This window comes from Oncorhynchus clarkii, chromosome 13 (genome assembly GCF_045791955.1).
Source record: "Oncorhynchus clarkii lewisi isolate Uvic-CL-2024 chromosome 13, UVic_Ocla_1.0, whole genome shotgun sequence".
Classification (NCBI taxonomy): domain Eukaryota; kingdom Metazoa; phylum Chordata; class Actinopteri; order Salmoniformes; family Salmonidae; genus Oncorhynchus; species Oncorhynchus clarkii.
Window position 1 is genome coordinate 48,389,622 of NC_092159.1, and position 17,401 is coordinate 48,407,022.

The window sequence follows — 17,401 nt, forward strand, 5'->3', positions numbered from 1 at the left end:
GGCACCTAGCTCGGTAAACGAGTATTAATCACCCCGCTTCTGTCTCCACAGGGATGGATGGATGGATAGGTGAAGAGCCTCCGAGGCACTATTTATTACCCTTACAGCCATGGCATATAGATACTACTGTATGCTGGGAATGGAGAAATCATGCATTCTGAGAACACTGTCCTCCCACTGTCACATTTGTTTTTCTAGACATGGTGAGCTACACCACCCCAGCCAGCTTTGTGTGGAGCAACCTCCGGCTCAATAGGAAAATAGGCTGTGAAATGAACTAGGGCTGTTACTCTCTCTGGAGAAATGAATAGCTGAAACCACAGGCCCCAGCCCACAGTAATCTGTGGATCCCTATCCAGTCCATCCCACTGTCTTGGTTTAGGGAGTAACCAGGGAGCGTTACAGCTACCTATTGCCATTTCAAGCAGAGAGAGAGGGTAGTATTTGTTTTTGAAGGTCAGGGAGGGACCTCTGCTAGTGGCTGATTGAGCGGAACCTAAGAGTTTGCCCAGAGAGGCTAATGTAGAGTGCGTCTCACGGGGAATGTTGAAGTATGGCTGGGCGTTCATGAACTTTCCAACATCAGCACAGCTCAGAAGTCCTGAAATTTGCATTAAAGGAAAACTGCAGATTGGAATGCATCATTCCTTTTCTTGTCACAACGGACATTACTTCTAGTCAACACTGACCATGGAGTTGTTCAGATAGAAAATATGTCTTCAATCAAATGTATTTATAAAGCCCTTTTGACATCAGCCGATGTCACAAAGTGCTGTACAGAAACCCAGCCAAAACCCCAAACAGCAACCAATGCAAATGTAGATGTCTTAGTTTGACACTTCTCTTTCAGAAACAAAACATAAACCGAGCTCAGATCCTAAGTCCGCTTTACTCACATCTCTGTTGAGTTTTGATATATACAGTGGGGCAAAAAAGTATTTAGTCAGCCACCAATTGTGCAAGTTCTCCCACTTAAAAAGATGAGAGAGGCCTATAATTTTCATCATAGGTACACTTCAAGTATGACAGACAAAATGAGAAAAAAAAATCCAGAAAATCACATTGTAGGATTTTTAATGAATTTATTTGCAAATTATGGTGGAAAATAAGTATTTGGTCACCTACAAACAAGATTTCTGGCTCTCACAGACCTGGAACTTCTTCTTTAAGAGGCTCCTCTGTCCTCCACTCGTTACCTGTATTAATGGCACCTGTTTGAACTTGTTATCAGTATAAAAGACACCTGTCCACAACCTCAAACAGTCACACTCCAAACTCCACTACGGCCAAGACCAAAGAGCTGTCAAAGGACACCAGAAACAAAATTGTAGACCTGCACCAGGCTGGGAAGACTGAATCTGCAATAGGTAAGCAGCTTGGTTTGAAGAAATCAACTGTGGGAGCAATTATTAGGAAATGGAAGACATACAAGACCACTGACAATCACCCTCGATCTGGGGCTCCACGCAAGATCTCACCCCGTGGGGTCAAAATTATCTCAACTCCATAGAAAATCTTTGGAGGGAGTTGAAAGTCTGTGTTGCCCAGCAACAGCCCCAAAACATCACTGCTCCACGCAAGATCTCACCCCGTGGGGTCAAAATGATCACAAGAACGGTGAGCAAAAATCCCAGAACCACACGGGGAGACCTAGTGAATGACCTGCAGAGTGCTGGGACCAAAGTAACAAAGCCTACCATCAGTAACACACTACGCCGCCAGGGACTCAAATCCTGCAGTGCCAGACGTGTCCCCCTGCTTAAGCCAGTACATGTCCAGGCCCGTCTGAAGTTTGCTAGAGAGCATTTGGATGATCCAGAAGAAGATTGGGAGAATGTCATATGATCAGATGAAACCAAAATATAACTTTTTGGTAAAAACTCAACTCGTCGTGTTTGGAGGACAAAGAATGCTGAGTTGCATCCAAAGAACACCATACCTACTGTGAAGCATGGGGGTGGAAACATCATGCTTTGGGGCTGTTTTTCTGCAAAGGGACCAGGACGACTGATCCGTGTAAAGGAAAGAATGAATGGGGCCATGTATCGTGAGATTTTGAGTGAAAACCTCCTTCCATCAGCAAGGGCATTGAAGATGAAACGTGGCTGGGTCTTTCAGCATGACAATGATCCCAAACACACCGCCCGGGCAACGAAGGAGTGGCTTCGTAAGAAGCATTTCAAGGTCCTGGAGTGGCCTAGCCAGTCTCCAGATCTCAACTGACCTCAAGGCAGCCTCAAGCGGATGTGTTTTCGAGATCCCAGTGTTTGGAGCGTGGCTTAGCTCAGCCTTATGGTAAGGAAGGTAGGTGCATTTTGTTTCTTATCTTTGGCCGAATGTGCAATTTGCAGCGGCGCGGCTGAGCGATTGGACTAATTGATGTTTTCTTGAACACTGTAGATAACGTCATGGAGTTGAACTCTGCTCTGCCCGGTGGAGTTGAGCTGCTGTATGGGGTGTTAAATGGCAGCCCTGCTGCGGTACTGCACACCCTGATCGCGGGGCTTGTTTCGAAGTAGCCAGGCTAGCAGGCCATTATCACCAGCTATCACACACGTCGTGGCTGTCCTGCTTCTGAACCAAGACTATGCCATTATAGGATATCACCAAAAAACATCTGCAGTAAAAGATTCTGCAAACCTAGAAATCGGACAAACTGCCAGAGCTGCTCATTGCCACTGAGACTCAACCAAGTGGTCTCATCATGGAGCACCTGATTTAAAGGGCAACTCCACCACTTTTCAAACTTATTTTCATTATCTCCAGCACAATACCCGTGTCTACATATGTGAAAACTGTGCATTTCTATGTTTTATAGAAAAAAAGAATGTTAAAATGTTTTAAACACTATGAGATTTATGGTGACGTGGGGAGCAAGAAAATACCGTAAGTATAAGTGTCTAGCCAGAGGGACGGTATTTTCTTGCTCCCCACGTCACCACAAATCTCATAGTGTTTAAAACATTTTAACATTCTTTTTTTCTCCCAAAACATAGAAATGCACAGTTTTCACATATGTAGACACGGGTATTGTGCTGGAGATAATTAAAATAAGTTTGAAAAGTGGTGGAGTTGCCCTTTAATTAATGATGGGATGATTGCTGCAAAGGAGTGCTACTAGAGTGGGACTTGGATTTGAATCTGTTAGGCAATGGAAGTAGCAAGAGGCCAGTTTGTATACCAGTAGAGATTAATGTTCCTATCTACTGTCAAAGCCTTTGCTAGAATAATATCCCGTATGTCTTTTAATGTCAGAAAGATGAAAGCACATGAAAAGCCCTTGACCTGTCAACTGTTATTATAGACACTTCTTCCCACATCAAGCGCAAAAGCAATGGTACAGGGAGTGTACTACTCACAAAATCAGAACAGTGGTGTGCTTCAAAGCTCCTCACCTGAAATCTGAAGTCATTTTGTGCTCCTTAATGAAGTCAAGGAAACCCGTCCCAGGGCAGCGGCTGAAGAGGAGTCCCTCTTCCACAGATACTGTATTCTACAGTTCCTTGGGGGGTTGAGAGTGCCGGCCAACCTTGGCTTAAAACCACAAACGCTTTGTTTGCTACCACTGGAGATACAACTGTAAGTGCCTCCTCTGGGGGGCGTTTAAATTGAAACATTCCACACAAGGTCATTGCCACCCCCATTGAAGTGCTATATATCACAGATAGCAGTTATGTGGATGTGATATGTGACTGTTTGACACCTACACAATGCACTCAGTCCCTCCCCTATGCCATGTGACGAGTGTAACCTGCAGACAGGCGTGTAGAGCAGAGTGTGTTAATGTAAAAGTCCAGGTAATCACCATATCATCAGAGATATCCCTGCAAAGAAAATGGCTCATCCCATCTGAATTAATTAGTTTTTCACCTGAGTGTCCATCGATGGAGAGGCAAGAAGGAGTGTCCATTGTTGATTGAGGATTACCAGGAGGGTGAAACGAGTGCTTCAGAGTAGACTCCATCAGGAAGTCAATGACACTGCCCTTTAGAGAGAGGAGAGCAATATGGCCGCAAGAAGGAATGTAAAATGTACAATTTTTTAATATTTTTTTAATCATTACGGCGGTTGAAAAATATTTAATTTGCTGTGAATTTATGATGCAATGACTTATTTAATGCTGGCTCTATGCTATTACCAATGGCTTGTAATCTGACTAACTACGTTGGATTTTCTCTCCAGACACACTGTCCCCGTGCCTCTAAAGCACTCCTAGTGATCAAAGATTTCCTCCTATTCCTCGCAGTTAGACAGATAAAACATTGAGATTCTCAGTTAAGGCTCCACCAAGTACTATAAAACCCACACATGGTTGCCCTAACTCGTGTAGCATGATCCAGTTGCAAAGGAATGATGAATGAGTACATTATCAAAATTTACTTTGTTCTACTTAGTGTCCAGTTCTTTCATCTTATCAATTATCATTCTCTTTCAAAGATAAGATAAGTTAGTTCAGTGCCTTAAGTAAGACAAATGAGGCCTTGTCTTTAATGAGCACTAAAGCATGATAGTTGGGATCAGAGCCATAGAGAAATCCTCTGTCACTCCATCTCCTCTGCCATAGGAGAGACATTCTCTGCCACTCCATCTCCTCTGCCATAGGAGAGAAATTCTCTGCCACTCCATCTCCTCTGCCATAGGAGAGAAATTCTCTGCCACTCCATCTCCTCTGCCATAGGAGAGAAATTCTCTGCCACTCCATCTCCTCTGCCGTAGGAGAGAAATTCTCTGCCACTCCATCTCCTCTGCCATACGAGATAAATTCTCTGCCACTCCATCTCCTCTGCCATAGGAGAGAAATTCTCTGTCACTCCATCTCCTCTGCCATAGGAGAGAAATTCTCTGCCACTCCATCTCCTCTGCCATAGGAGAGAAATTCTGCCACTCCATCTCCTCTGCCATAGGAGAGAAATTCTCTGTCACTCCATCTCCTCTGCCATAGGAGAGAAATTCTCTGCCACTCCATCTCCTCTGCCATAGGAGAGAAATTCTGCCACTCCATCTCCTCTGCCATAGGAGAGAAATTCTCTGCCACTCCATCTCCTCTGCCATACGAGATAAATTCTGTCACTCCCAACTTTAGGACAGAACTACAGTAGAAGGGTCGAATATGCTTTTTTACAGAACACTGTTTACCTTTGAACCTCACTTGTTCTCTATCACAGATGTGTGTTTGTCAAGCAACTGCCAAAGTAATTATTTAAGTTGTGACCTGGCTATGGCTTCCCGATCTATAACCCAGAAGGTAACACCAGTTATTTGGGTGGGTTCTATAAAGCCGCTCTGGTATACCTGCTCAAAATGGAGCCGTGTCAAAGATTGCTGCCAATGTCATTCCACTCTAATACCATGTGATACATCTTGACCTGAAAATATAAAAAAAATATCTTTCACCCAAACTCTCCCTGCCCTTCACACTGTCTGATCAGCCTGTGTTGATACCCGCGGAGCCGCTATGCCTTTTTGTCATTCACTATCAATTTGAGGCGCGATGCCGAGCCTCCTTGTCCCAACCTTAGCCTGTGCCGCCGTACGGTAGGAAAAGAGCAAAGTTTTCCATCGGCTTTTTAAAGCGTGCCCCTTCCCTCATAAAGGAGCCAGTCACTGACTGTGTCGCCAGGGGTTTTACAGTTCAAACCCTGCCGAGAGGAGCGCGCTGGGCTGCGGCATCAGAGGCAGATACATCAAGATGAAGAAGACTGTAACATAAATACCAGTGCCATTTTCCTCCAGGCTTCCATGGGCCTCACCGAGGGTATGAGGGAGTGTGATGAATCACTGTGCTTGTTGCACCACGACAACCTAACATTTCAGCCTTGCTGGCAGAGAAAATACCTGTTGCTCTGGTGAAGGTTAAGCATCTGTACACTAAGTGTGCGTGGCGTCCCATCCTATAAGACTCTTAATTAAACGCCCTCCGCCCATGTTCCTTCCTGTATAGCCTGTTACCGTTAATGTCAGGGAATAGAGGAGAAGCGTCTCCCGCTGTCCGTCCTCTGTCATGACCAGCGGGACGGCTCCTTTTGATGGCTGTTTCACACACAGCGGATGTACATTACTTCTCGGGGAGAGAGAGGGAGAGTACAGCAGGCAGACTGTCATACAGCACATTGTGTTCCATGCCTGAAGTGAGAGGGACAGCTGATAACTACCCCCACTGACAGTCTCTCATGTCCAGTCAGATGAAGATACAAAGACAACGTCACTACAATACATAGTGTATTCTCAGAGTCCCAATGTGGCTCATGTTAGCACATTGAGTGTTGACCTCATCTGCATAGTTTTTTCATATGTTTTGACGTGATGTCTTTGGGGGATTATACTTGTTGTGAAGGTGTTATTTGCTCTTATTTGCCGATGTCCTTGAGTGCTGTTCCACTGTCCCATTCTCTACATAGACTGTGTTAAAACAGGATTCTGCTCTGGCTGCTTCTCCTGTCCTGAGCCAATGTTGACAATGGATGTAGGCCAGGTATCCTTTAAATCTTGACTATCTGAGCTGTAATCCTCAACAGGTAGGACTTTGGCCACTGCTGGGCATCTTTATCTCAGTGTCCACCCCAAACTAAGTCCACACAAAGCACAAGGAAAAAGTTGTTTTTAAGAGTATCCTGTCCTATTTTAAGATGAGTAAGTAATCACATTAGTCAAAATAAGATGTTTGCATTTAGCCTGTTAGTTAACAACTCTTGTCTTATTTCTGCTTGTTCTCTCCAAAGGCATAATCCCACTACTTGTTAGCTATCCTACTACCTCTGTCATTGGTCGTTTTTCCCCCATCCCCTCCTCGGAACATTTTGTCCTTGTAATTGGAGTGAATAATTTCATCCCCCTGACATACATTAAAGTGCCACGGCAGAAGTACACAGTACCTGATTAATAGGGGCAGATTAAAACTCCACGTTCCCAGCCCCTTTCCCCCTTGCTAGCTCTGGAATATTTCACCTGTGTCCTGAAGAGTGTAAAAAAAAAAAACATTGAAGGACTGGAGCAGAGGACTCCACTTCTGTCCCGACCTCACCTGATGCTAGTGAGAGAGCTTGAAGGAGGATGAGGCTGCCGGTGGCACCCCTCTCCCCCGTCTCCTCCCTATACCCCCTCCCGCCGCCCCAGTAGCTGCAGATGAATTGGTAATCCGCTGGCCCCTCACTCAGGCCCTATCTAAAGAGCCAATCCATCCTCCCCCTTGACACTGATGGGTTGCCTCTCCTGGCAATTGGGCCCAGATAGATTATGTGATATTGCCGGCAAGTACAAAAGAGCTTTTGCTCTACTCTAACCTGCATAGCTACACAGGGCTGTGTGGGTGTGTTTTGAAGTGGGATCCTAGTGGGATGGTGTAGTGGGGTGAGTAGTGAAGCAACGTGCGTTCTGAACGTCACCCCGTGTGAGTGTGATGAAAGCTGAGGAGTGGGCCGTGGAGTGCGTCTGTGACTGATTCCCAGTTTAATGGCCTGATTTGGATTTGGGAAGGTGAGGGGATGGATGGGGGGGGGGGGGGGCAGGCAGGACTCTGAGCCTTTAATAAGACTGGCATCCATGCTTAAAGCTCTCATTTAGTAACGCCCAGCCCAACAGCCACAGAGGCAGTCGCACCAATCGATTTGGGGATGGCCTTTGCGCAAACAGTAGGAGGTGGAGACGCTGACGCCTTTTGTACCACCCAGCCTCCAACCTCTGCTGACTTTAGGTTGGATGAACTGAGAGTCAGAGAGCCTTCACACACTGTATATAATCCATAGCATTCCTATAGGCTGTAGTCTTTGCCTGCGGGATTGTTTCTGGATCAGGCAGCTGGAAGGCAATATCTCATTAAGTGGTTTCAGTATTATCCTCATGAGGCATAAAGCCTCCTGCCCTTTGATGGGGGGGAGTTTAGGTCATATTGTTTCTGCAGTCAGCTGACTGATGCTGGCTTGTGTTTCTACCTGGATGGCCATGCTCAGGCATTAGCAGCATGGAGAACAGAGGAGGAAGCTGAGTTATGTGTCCGTCCTGGCCAGCTCAGCACTCTCCCACAGCCCATTAGGGCCTAAACAATCTTGCCTTGTCAACATTAATCGCTTTAAGATTAGCAATGTTAGAAGGCTTGTCCTTTAAAAGGTATTTTTAAAAAACAGTGGTGCTATAATGAAAGGTAGGGGTGGATTAGGGGAGGGCTACATAAAGGGATCATTCCAGAGGTTTGGACCTAATCTGACCTCTGGGATGTTGCAATATCTGGACCCATCAAAAACATTCAGGGATTAAGCGGTGTGTAGCTTTGCCTAGTTGGCATGCACCGGATCACAATTTGGCATCAGATATATGCAATAATGTGAAACCGGTGACCCGAAGTCGAATGTCAAAAAAAAGTATATTTTTTATCTGTATCCTTAAATGCCTCCATGTCATTTCTTTACTCGGCCAATCCTATTACTGTTAGTCATGAGATGATGTAGGTGTATTATAGATTTGGTCAATATTTAGCTTACAATTTAATTCACTTTTTACATTCAATATTTTACTTTACTCTGAGGATTTTTGTGTTTTAGTTTGCATGCAACCAAGTAAAATATGGGTTTGATTTGGTCTAAAGGAAATTTGAGCTTTATTTTACCGTAAAAGCTTCCCTTTCAACTCTCCTAGTAGATAGCCTCAAGGGAGCCTTGATTTAAACTGCATGAGGCTATAACAGTCCCTCTGTGGGAGCTGATTTTACCTTTTTGAAATGTCGTACACACAAATCAAATTTATTTATATAGCCCTTCTTACATCAGCTGATATCTCAAAGTGCTGTACAGAAACCCAGCCTAAAACCCCAAACAGCAAGCAATGCAGGTGTAGAAGCACAGTGGCTAGGGAAAAACTCCCTAGAAAGGCCAAAACCTAGGAAGAAACCTAGAGAGGAACCAGGCTATGAGGGGTGGCCAGTCCTCTTCTGGCTGTGCCGGGTGGAGATTATAACAGAACATGGCCAAGATATTCAAATGTTCATAAATGACCAGCATGGTCAAATAATAATAATCACAGTAGTGCAGCAAGTCAGCACCTCAGAAGTAAATGTCAGTTGGCTTTTCATAGCCGATCATTAAGAGTATCTCTACAGCAGGTCTGGGACAGGTAGCACATCCGGTGAACAGGTCAGTGTTCCATAGCCGCAGGCAGAACAGTTGAAACTGGAGCAGCAGTACGGCCAGGTGGACTGGGGACAGCAAGGAGTCCTCATGCCAGGTAGTCCTGAGGTATGGTCCTAGGGCTCAGGTCCTCCGAGAGAGAGAATTAGAAAGAGCATACTTAAATTCACACAGGACACCGGATAAGACAGGAGAAGTACTCCAGATATAACAGACTGACCCTAGCCTCCCGACACAAACTACTGCAGCATAAATACTGGAGGCTGAGACAGGAGGGGTCAGGAGACACTGTGGCCCCATTCGATGATACCCCCAGACAGGGCCAAACAGGCAGGATATAACCCCACCCACTTTGCCAAAGCACAGCCCCCACACCATTTACCATCCTGAGACAAGGCCGAGTATAGCCCACAAAGATCTCCGCCATGGCACAACCCAAGGGGGGGGGGGGCGCCAACCCAGACAGGAAGATCACGTCAGTGACGTGACGCACCCCTCCTCGGGACGGCATGGAAGAGCCAGTAAGCCAGTGATTCCGAGGGGAACCGGCCAGGTAGAGACAGCAAGGGCGGTTCGTTGCTCCAGGGCCTTTCCGTTCACCTTCACACTCCTGGACCAGACTACACTCAATCATATGACCCACTGAAGAGATGAGTCTTCAGTAAAGACTTATCGGTTGAGACCGAGTCTGTGTCTCTCACATGGGTAGGCAGACCATTCCATAAAAATGGAGCTCTATAGGAGAAAGCCCTGCCTCCAGCTGTTTGCTTAGAAATTCTAGGGACAATTAGGAGTCCTGCGTCTTGTGACCGTAGCGTACGTGTAGGTATGTACGGCAGGACCAAATCAGAGAGATAGGTAGGAGCAAGCCCATGTAATGCTTTGTAGGTTAGCAGTAAAACCTTGAAATCAGCCCTTGCCTTGACAGGAAGCCAGTGTAGGAAGGCTAGCACTGGAGTAATATGATAAAAATGTTTGGTTCTAGTCAGGATTGTAGCAGCCGTATTTAGCACTAACTGAAGTTTATTTAGTGCTTTATCCAGGTAACCGGAAAATAGAGCATTGCAGTAGTCTAACCTAGAAGTAACAAAAGTATGGATTAATTCTTCTGCATCTTTTCTGGACAGAAAGTTTCAGATTTTTGCAATGTTACGTAGATGGAAAAAAGCTGTCCTTGAAACAGTCTTAATATGTTCACACACACACTACTTGTTTGTTTTGGTGTTGTTACATCACTTAACTCCAGTACCCGCTGTTTTTCTGTGTGTCTTTCAGCATTCACCATGATGATTATCCTGGCTCTGATCCGTATTGGTAAAGGCCGGGGCGAAGGCCACCCCCGTATGGCCCAGATCTCTGGGGTTCCAAACCTGTTTGGAGTGTGTGTCTACTCCTTCATGTGCCAGCACTCCCTGCCCTCCCTGGTGACGCCCATCTCTGATAAGAGGCGTGTGGGTACCCTGGTGGTGTGTGACTATGTCCTCATCCTTGGCTTCTACGGCCTGCTCTCCTTCACAGCCATCTTCTGCTTCGACAGCTCGCTGCTACACGACATGTACACCCTCAACTTCACTGACAACTGTGACGTGTTAGACATCCCCGCTTTGCGCTACTTCCTGGGCCTCTTCCCCGTCTTCACCATCAGCACCAACTTTCCCATCATTGCAGTCACGCTGCGCAACAACTGGAAGACCCTCTTTCACCGCGACGGGGGCACCTACCCCTGGGTGGTTGACCGCATCGTCTTCCCCCTCATCACCCTGGTTCCGCCCATCATCGTGGCCTTCTGCACCCACAACCTGGAGTCCCTGGTGGGCATCACGGGCGCCTACGCTGGCACGGGCATCCAGTACGTCATCCCCGCCCTACTGGTGTACTACGGACGGCGCCACCTGGTGCCTATGCTGGGCACGGACGAGGTCAACAAGCACCGGTCCCCGTTCCGCCACACCTTCTGGGTGTGGTTCGTAGTGGTGTGGGCTACCTTCTGCCTCATGTTTGTCACAGCCAACATCATCCTGGAGGACACCAAGAAATGAGGACACGGACTGACTGTGAAAGACCGGTTTCTCTGTGTGGGTGTCTTGTATTTCTACATTCTCTCTACCTGAGGCCTTCCAGAACTTGGTACAGGTCGGACGGTGTGCCTTTTTATGCTGCTCTTGTAGCATGGGAAACCCTTTTAATTACAGCGGTAATCAGCAGTTGAAACCATTATAAAGTGTCCTCCCCACCCCGGTTTCAGTACAAAGGATGGGACTGGAGAAATGTAACCATTATAAAGTGTCCTCCCCACCCCGGTTTCAGTACAAAGGATGGGACTGGAGAAATGTAACCATTATAAAGTGTCCTCCCCACCCCTGTGTCAGTAAAAAGCTTGAGGATGGGACTGGAGAAATGTAACCATTATCAAATTCATAGACCGAGCTATGCATGCAAGGACTAGCCATCCATGATATCAAAATTATAGTTTTAACAATGTTTTAAAGCGATATAGTGTTTATTTACATTTACTTTGTTTACAAACAGTCCCTGTTTCGGTAAAAAGGTTGGGGCTGGAGATGTAAACCATTATCAAATTCATAGATCAAGCTATGCATACAAGGACCAGCCTTCCATGATTTCACAATTATAATTTTAAACATGTTTTTAGGCTATATAGTGTTTATTTACATTTACTTTGTTTACAACATTGGAGTATAACAAGCTTATATTATAGGTACTGATCAGTTTTGAGAGTTGAACTAAGCGGATGAGGCATTTATAAGTTATATTCTTCAAGAATCAATGAGCACATACATTTATTAATTATATCAACTGCAGATCACCCCTTTTAAGAGTAATCTATACCATTTGTGGAAAGGGACCAAATATCTTGTGATTGTATGAAAGCTGCTACCGTATGTAGGAACACAAGGAAGAGGACCTTGTTCACTCTGTTCCAGTGTCCCTCTGTAGAAAAATACAAGCTGAACAATCGGACTCTATTAGCAAGGCATTGCACTACACAACAGCACTGTTTTTAAGCATATACAAAGAGCTGGTCAACTTGTTTCCAAATGCTTAATTTTAAATCCAAAATAACTGAAGGAAGGATAGAGCAGGGAGGTGTCAGTGTTCCTCTGGACCTTCAGAAACAGTGTTGCGGCTAAAGACAGAATATGCTGAAACTATGGATAGAGCTCAGTGGAGGAAAAATAGAACCTGACAACTAACTCAACGCTCCTGTTCCTAATGGCAATGCAGAGAGACTTTAATGTGGCTTTAAAATGAACTTGGGATGGTGAAGAAAGCAAGCTAAATGAATCTCTTATAATCAGTTTATTATGGCTGGCATTTCTACATTCCTCACTGGTGGCTCTGCCTTAGTTCTCCTCGTCTTCCCTGTGAACAATGAACCTTTGTCCATGACACATCCCTGACTGATGGGCCTGATGACAGAGCTCCGTCTCTGGTCATCAGGAGACCGATCTTGAGTTCAAACTCTGTACACAAACCACCCTCATGTTTTACTGTTCACCACCAAATCATCAGCCCTTCATCAACTCCATGTCAGCACCCGACTGCTCTCTGTTGAACTTTGACCCCAGAAAGTTATCAATGGACACAGGAAGGTTTATGTTGGCTACATCACCAGGAGCCAACTCGTACAGTGCCTACTGTGCCACACAAAGACACCTCTACAGTAGTCCCAGTATATCTCTTTTTGCAATCACTGTTGGTTAAGGTCTTGTAAGTAAGCATTTCACGGTAAAGTCTACACTTGTTGTATTCGGCGCATATGGCAAATAAAGTTTGATTTGATTTTAACCATCTGTCTCGTGCTCGCTCGTAACGAGAACTTCTCAGCTGGCTGATTTGTTGACAGCTCTTTACTTGAGGTTTTAATACAGTTTCCTGGTAGCTCAGTTTGATCGACTAATTAGATTTTACTTCCAGACATGTAGGAACATCCTCTTCGCCCCGAGCTCTGCTCATGCTAATGTCCACGTTATACGCTTCTGCCTCCTCATTGTCATGTCCTCTGGTTCTATATATCTATATATATCTCTGCTCTATAGAATATATATTATGTCCCATTATTGTCATCAAGTTTGGAGCCCAACTACAGGAGTCATACCTTTGTGAAACAGTATTGTTGTTGGGGAATGTAAATCATGTTTTGTGGTGTAGGGTTCCATATTACATGGTCACATTTAGAATAGTGGTTTTCTTTTACTATGTAAGTGCTAAAGTAATAGCTAAAGTGTATCGTTAGCTGCCTGTCATGAGCACTCACCTGGTCAAAAAGGGAAATACTTATTGCCATTCATGGTTTGCACCTGCAACATTGCACAAGTTTGTACATAATTGCCTTGGGTTTGACCTTTTGTGTGTTTTACGTAGACTTTTGCAAATGGTTTGAAGATGTTGTAAGGGTTGATAACTATGGTATTTATCTAACAGTCTTCAATGGTATTCTTAACCCATCAATATATACAGCTTGACACAATTTAAAATGTGTTAGACTAATAGTCATGCATTGTAACATATTGATGGCAGTACAGTATTGTTGAGGACTATTGAATGAGAGACCTCTGCATGTTGTTGGTATTGTGTGTGTTAGGACAGAAAAATACTGACTATTTCTGTAACACTGCTTCTCTCAATATTGGGTTCCTTTCTTCAATCTTGTGTTCCTTCTGGTAATTATTGTTAACATTACATTTCTGCATGCAGCTCCTTCCAAAATTCTGTAGTCAGTGGTTCCTTTAAGGCTTCCAGATTGTGGTGGATAGTTACTCCTCTTCTTATTTTTCCTCATCTTCTTTTCAATACAAATGTGCAATATGCTTTGAACTGGGTTGGGGAAGTAAGATTTCAAGCGAATATTGACTGTTTCTGAGAGTGTTTGTCTGTGTGTGTATTCTTCTGTGTATGTGTCACTTTGAAAAGATTTTAAATGCGTATGTCTGACTCTTATTTGGAGTTGTGAAATGTGCCTTTTTCCCGGGGTTATTGTTTCCATTTATTTGTTGACTGTTGTTTTTCCTGGCACGTCTTTGTTTTAAGCAGCCTGTCAGATAAGAACTGCATGTAAGCCAGGTAATTTAACTGACAACCAATGTCTCCTCAAAATAAACTGGGATATCCTTGTCTTCTAAAGTGTGGGTTTGCCTCGTCTTTGTGACTTTGAGACAGTTCTGTGATTATTAAAGAGATATATAAAATATATTGCAATTTCAGAACATTTCCTTAATATATCAACATTTTAATAGTGGAATGATAGTTTTTCACAATATTTTGTGTTTTTATTGGGCCCACACAACATTTGCATTCTAATGGTGCAACCTTCTTATTGGCCAACAAAAGATGGAATGGCTCTTGTCAAATTAGTTCTTTAGGTGTTTTTTAGGCTTTTTGAGGGTGGTTAGGTTTCTGTTACTGTAATTTAATTATGCCAATGTGTATTCATTAATTGAAAACCCTTAATCTATTTTATGAGAATTTGTAAGATTCTTGTTTGCATAAAATAGACGGAGACCAGCCATTTCAATAATAGGTAACATAATTTATTCTCGGAGCGAGCTGCCACTTTACCACGAGCAACAGTTTATATACAATAACATGACGTCATTTCATTGCTTAACAGAATCCCTTCCTCTCGACCGGGACAAAGTGAGGTTAATAGTTCATTCTAACTTACTAACACACTCACAGGTCACACAACATAACTGAATTAACTTTTGACCCCCCAACATTATCGATCACCACTTAGCTGACAGTTCTAATTAACAGAACCTAGGAATGCTCTCACTTCCTTATCTAAAAACCCCAGAGCTCAGTTTCGTCGGTTCAACCATAGGTTAACTACATTATCTGTTTACTTAATCCACAGACCATTCCTTTCTTCCCAGTTGGAATGGTGTTCATTAACTTTAATTACTCCTTGTCTGTGTCACACAATCCCCTCTTATGAACTCATATTGTTAATCAGATATAATAAAACAGAGTATAAGTTTACTTAGTTACAGTTCCATTTAAAATGATTTGTTCAGTCATTTAACCATCATTTTCCCAACAATCCACCCTAAAAATAACTTAACAACTCATACCATCATTAAACACTACATGGAAATATCAATGATATACTAGAAGAAGACAACCCCATACATGTACATGTACACACAATCAACTTCAATGACTGTTCTAACCTACATCAGAATCTTAACTCTACTTATCAGGATTTTCCGTTACAATCTTCATGAAAAAACAGTCTATACATTGAAACAAGAAAACATCTAAATTCCCTAAACATCAAATATGGTCCCCTCACGAGTGAAAGAATCCGGATTCTTCTATTACGTCCGGAGCCATGTATTTTATATTCCACTGGTCGGAGTTTAGGATTGGTCCATATATCACCATCTGAAGTGTCATCGATTTCTCCAGAGTCCTGGAAATGACAACTTTCATACACGCAATCAAAACACATCCGCACAAAACTAACACAGTCACACAGGTGAAGGTAGCCCATAACATTTTTCCATCTCCCAAACACACTATTAACCCAATTAGTCAGTGAAGTATCCACCCCTGAGTTCACTGCCAACTCGTGAGCTAGGGTGTGTAAACCAGCCAAGGCCTTGGTCACTGATCCATCCGGAGCTGTTTTATCGGTGTCCAAACTACCTCCATACACTCCCACCCTTTTCAGCCAGCAAACATATCCAAGACTATTCTATTCTGCCAAGCCATCAGACTGTTCGCTTCGGTCTGTTCTGCTAATCCTTTTATTGCATCTCTAGTATAATTGATGAAGCGCTGTTGATTATAATAGATATAATTGATCCAATCCACATTCTTATTGAGAGTGGACCACCAAAAAAAATACTTGACTCTAATCCTGCCAGGATCTAATTTATAGCTTTGATCTCATCTGCCCCTGTGGAACCACAATGTTATTAATACAAACCCTATCATCAAAAGACCCAGACGGAGTACTTATTTTCTCCCGTTTAGTCAACATCATGTCATGGTGTTGAATGAGTGTGAAAGGCATTCCCAAATGTACTAGTGCACATACCCCTCTCCAATTAGCCGGTAATACTCGGCCATCACGTCATTCCCCCACACAACCACCAGATGTGAGCCCTGGGCCTCCTTATCTTACTGAAATCCCCAGATCTCAACCAGCCTGCCAAATCACTCATTTGCCGCATCAGAAGTAACATTATCTGTCCTATTGCAGGTACTGATTTCCCCCACATATTTCCCAGAAGTACTATACTGAATCAAACAGTAAACAGTCTCCCCTTGTCTCTGTGAAAGGAGGAAGCTTAGATTTCAGAGGAACATGTGGATATAAATAGTGCAAATCCATACAACTTATTATCTGACTTCCATGAATAGCTTTACCATACAGGCCATTCCCTTAGGTGAATAATTCCATTTGATGGAAAAGGGATGGTTGTCAACTGAGGTTTGCTGTGGCACAAACATAGCATTCTTCTTTAATTATTGATCTGGCCGTATATTGAATCCACTCTAACCAGAGGTTAGAATCCTCATACGATCTTTACGATCCTTACGATCTTTCATCTGAACTATCCACACCAGCTCTTGGCTCTGGACAACTCCACAGTCAGTATCTGCTTTGTCAAGGGGACTCTGCTTGTATTCTGCTGACTATAGAGCAATTATCTGCTCTTAACTTTTTCTACCCAGAATGCACTAGATTATCAACTGAAACCCTTACTTTCACTACACTCCATCTTCTTCCATACTGGGTATGTAGATTTATGTAGCCCTCTCACATGATGTGAGCTATAACCTGTTTCCATGAACTACACAGGGACTTGCATAGATGTCTTCCATAATAGCTGCTCTTAGTCCTGAACTGCCAAGGAGTCAGAGGCCCCATTTGGTCTACATAGAACTCCACTGAGACATCCTTCCCAATCCCACTCTCACTTCCTGTTTATCCAGATCAAGTGATCTCTTATGCTTGGTTAATACTAAATCCTCATTGTTTAACTATGTCAATATTACCCTCTGGCCTTCTCGGTGTTCATGGTGTATCAGGAATAAGGTCCCACAACCAGACAGCTCAGGATGGACAGCCCACCTCTAAAGCCCCACCCTCTCCTAGAGAACACATTATCAGCAAGAGGCCAAAACACACCTCCACTTCTATGAACGCTCATAGCGGGGAAAGGTCGGGTATAAGGGAAATCTTCAATAGGAGTGTAACCCCCATATCCTGTTGATACAGTTCTGCTCCTACCCCTATGATTGTTCGCCAG

The 17,401-nt window shown here is 43.9% G+C and overlaps 1 protein-coding gene across 1 annotated transcript in view; it reads left to right on the forward strand.

Moving 5' to 3' along the window:
- Window positions 1-14,261, forward strand: part of LOC139364954 (transmembrane protein 104-like) — an 85,659-nt gene extending 71,398 nt beyond the window's left edge. The window contains exon 10 of the mRNA XM_071102228.1: window positions 10,392-14,261. Within this exon, the coding sequence (XP_070958329.1) occupies window positions 10,392-11,155 (764 nt within the window). The 3' untranslated portion in view covers window positions 11,156-14,261. The remainder of the gene's footprint in view (window positions 1-10,391) is intronic.
- Window positions 14,262-17,401: the final 3,140 nt, after the last annotated feature.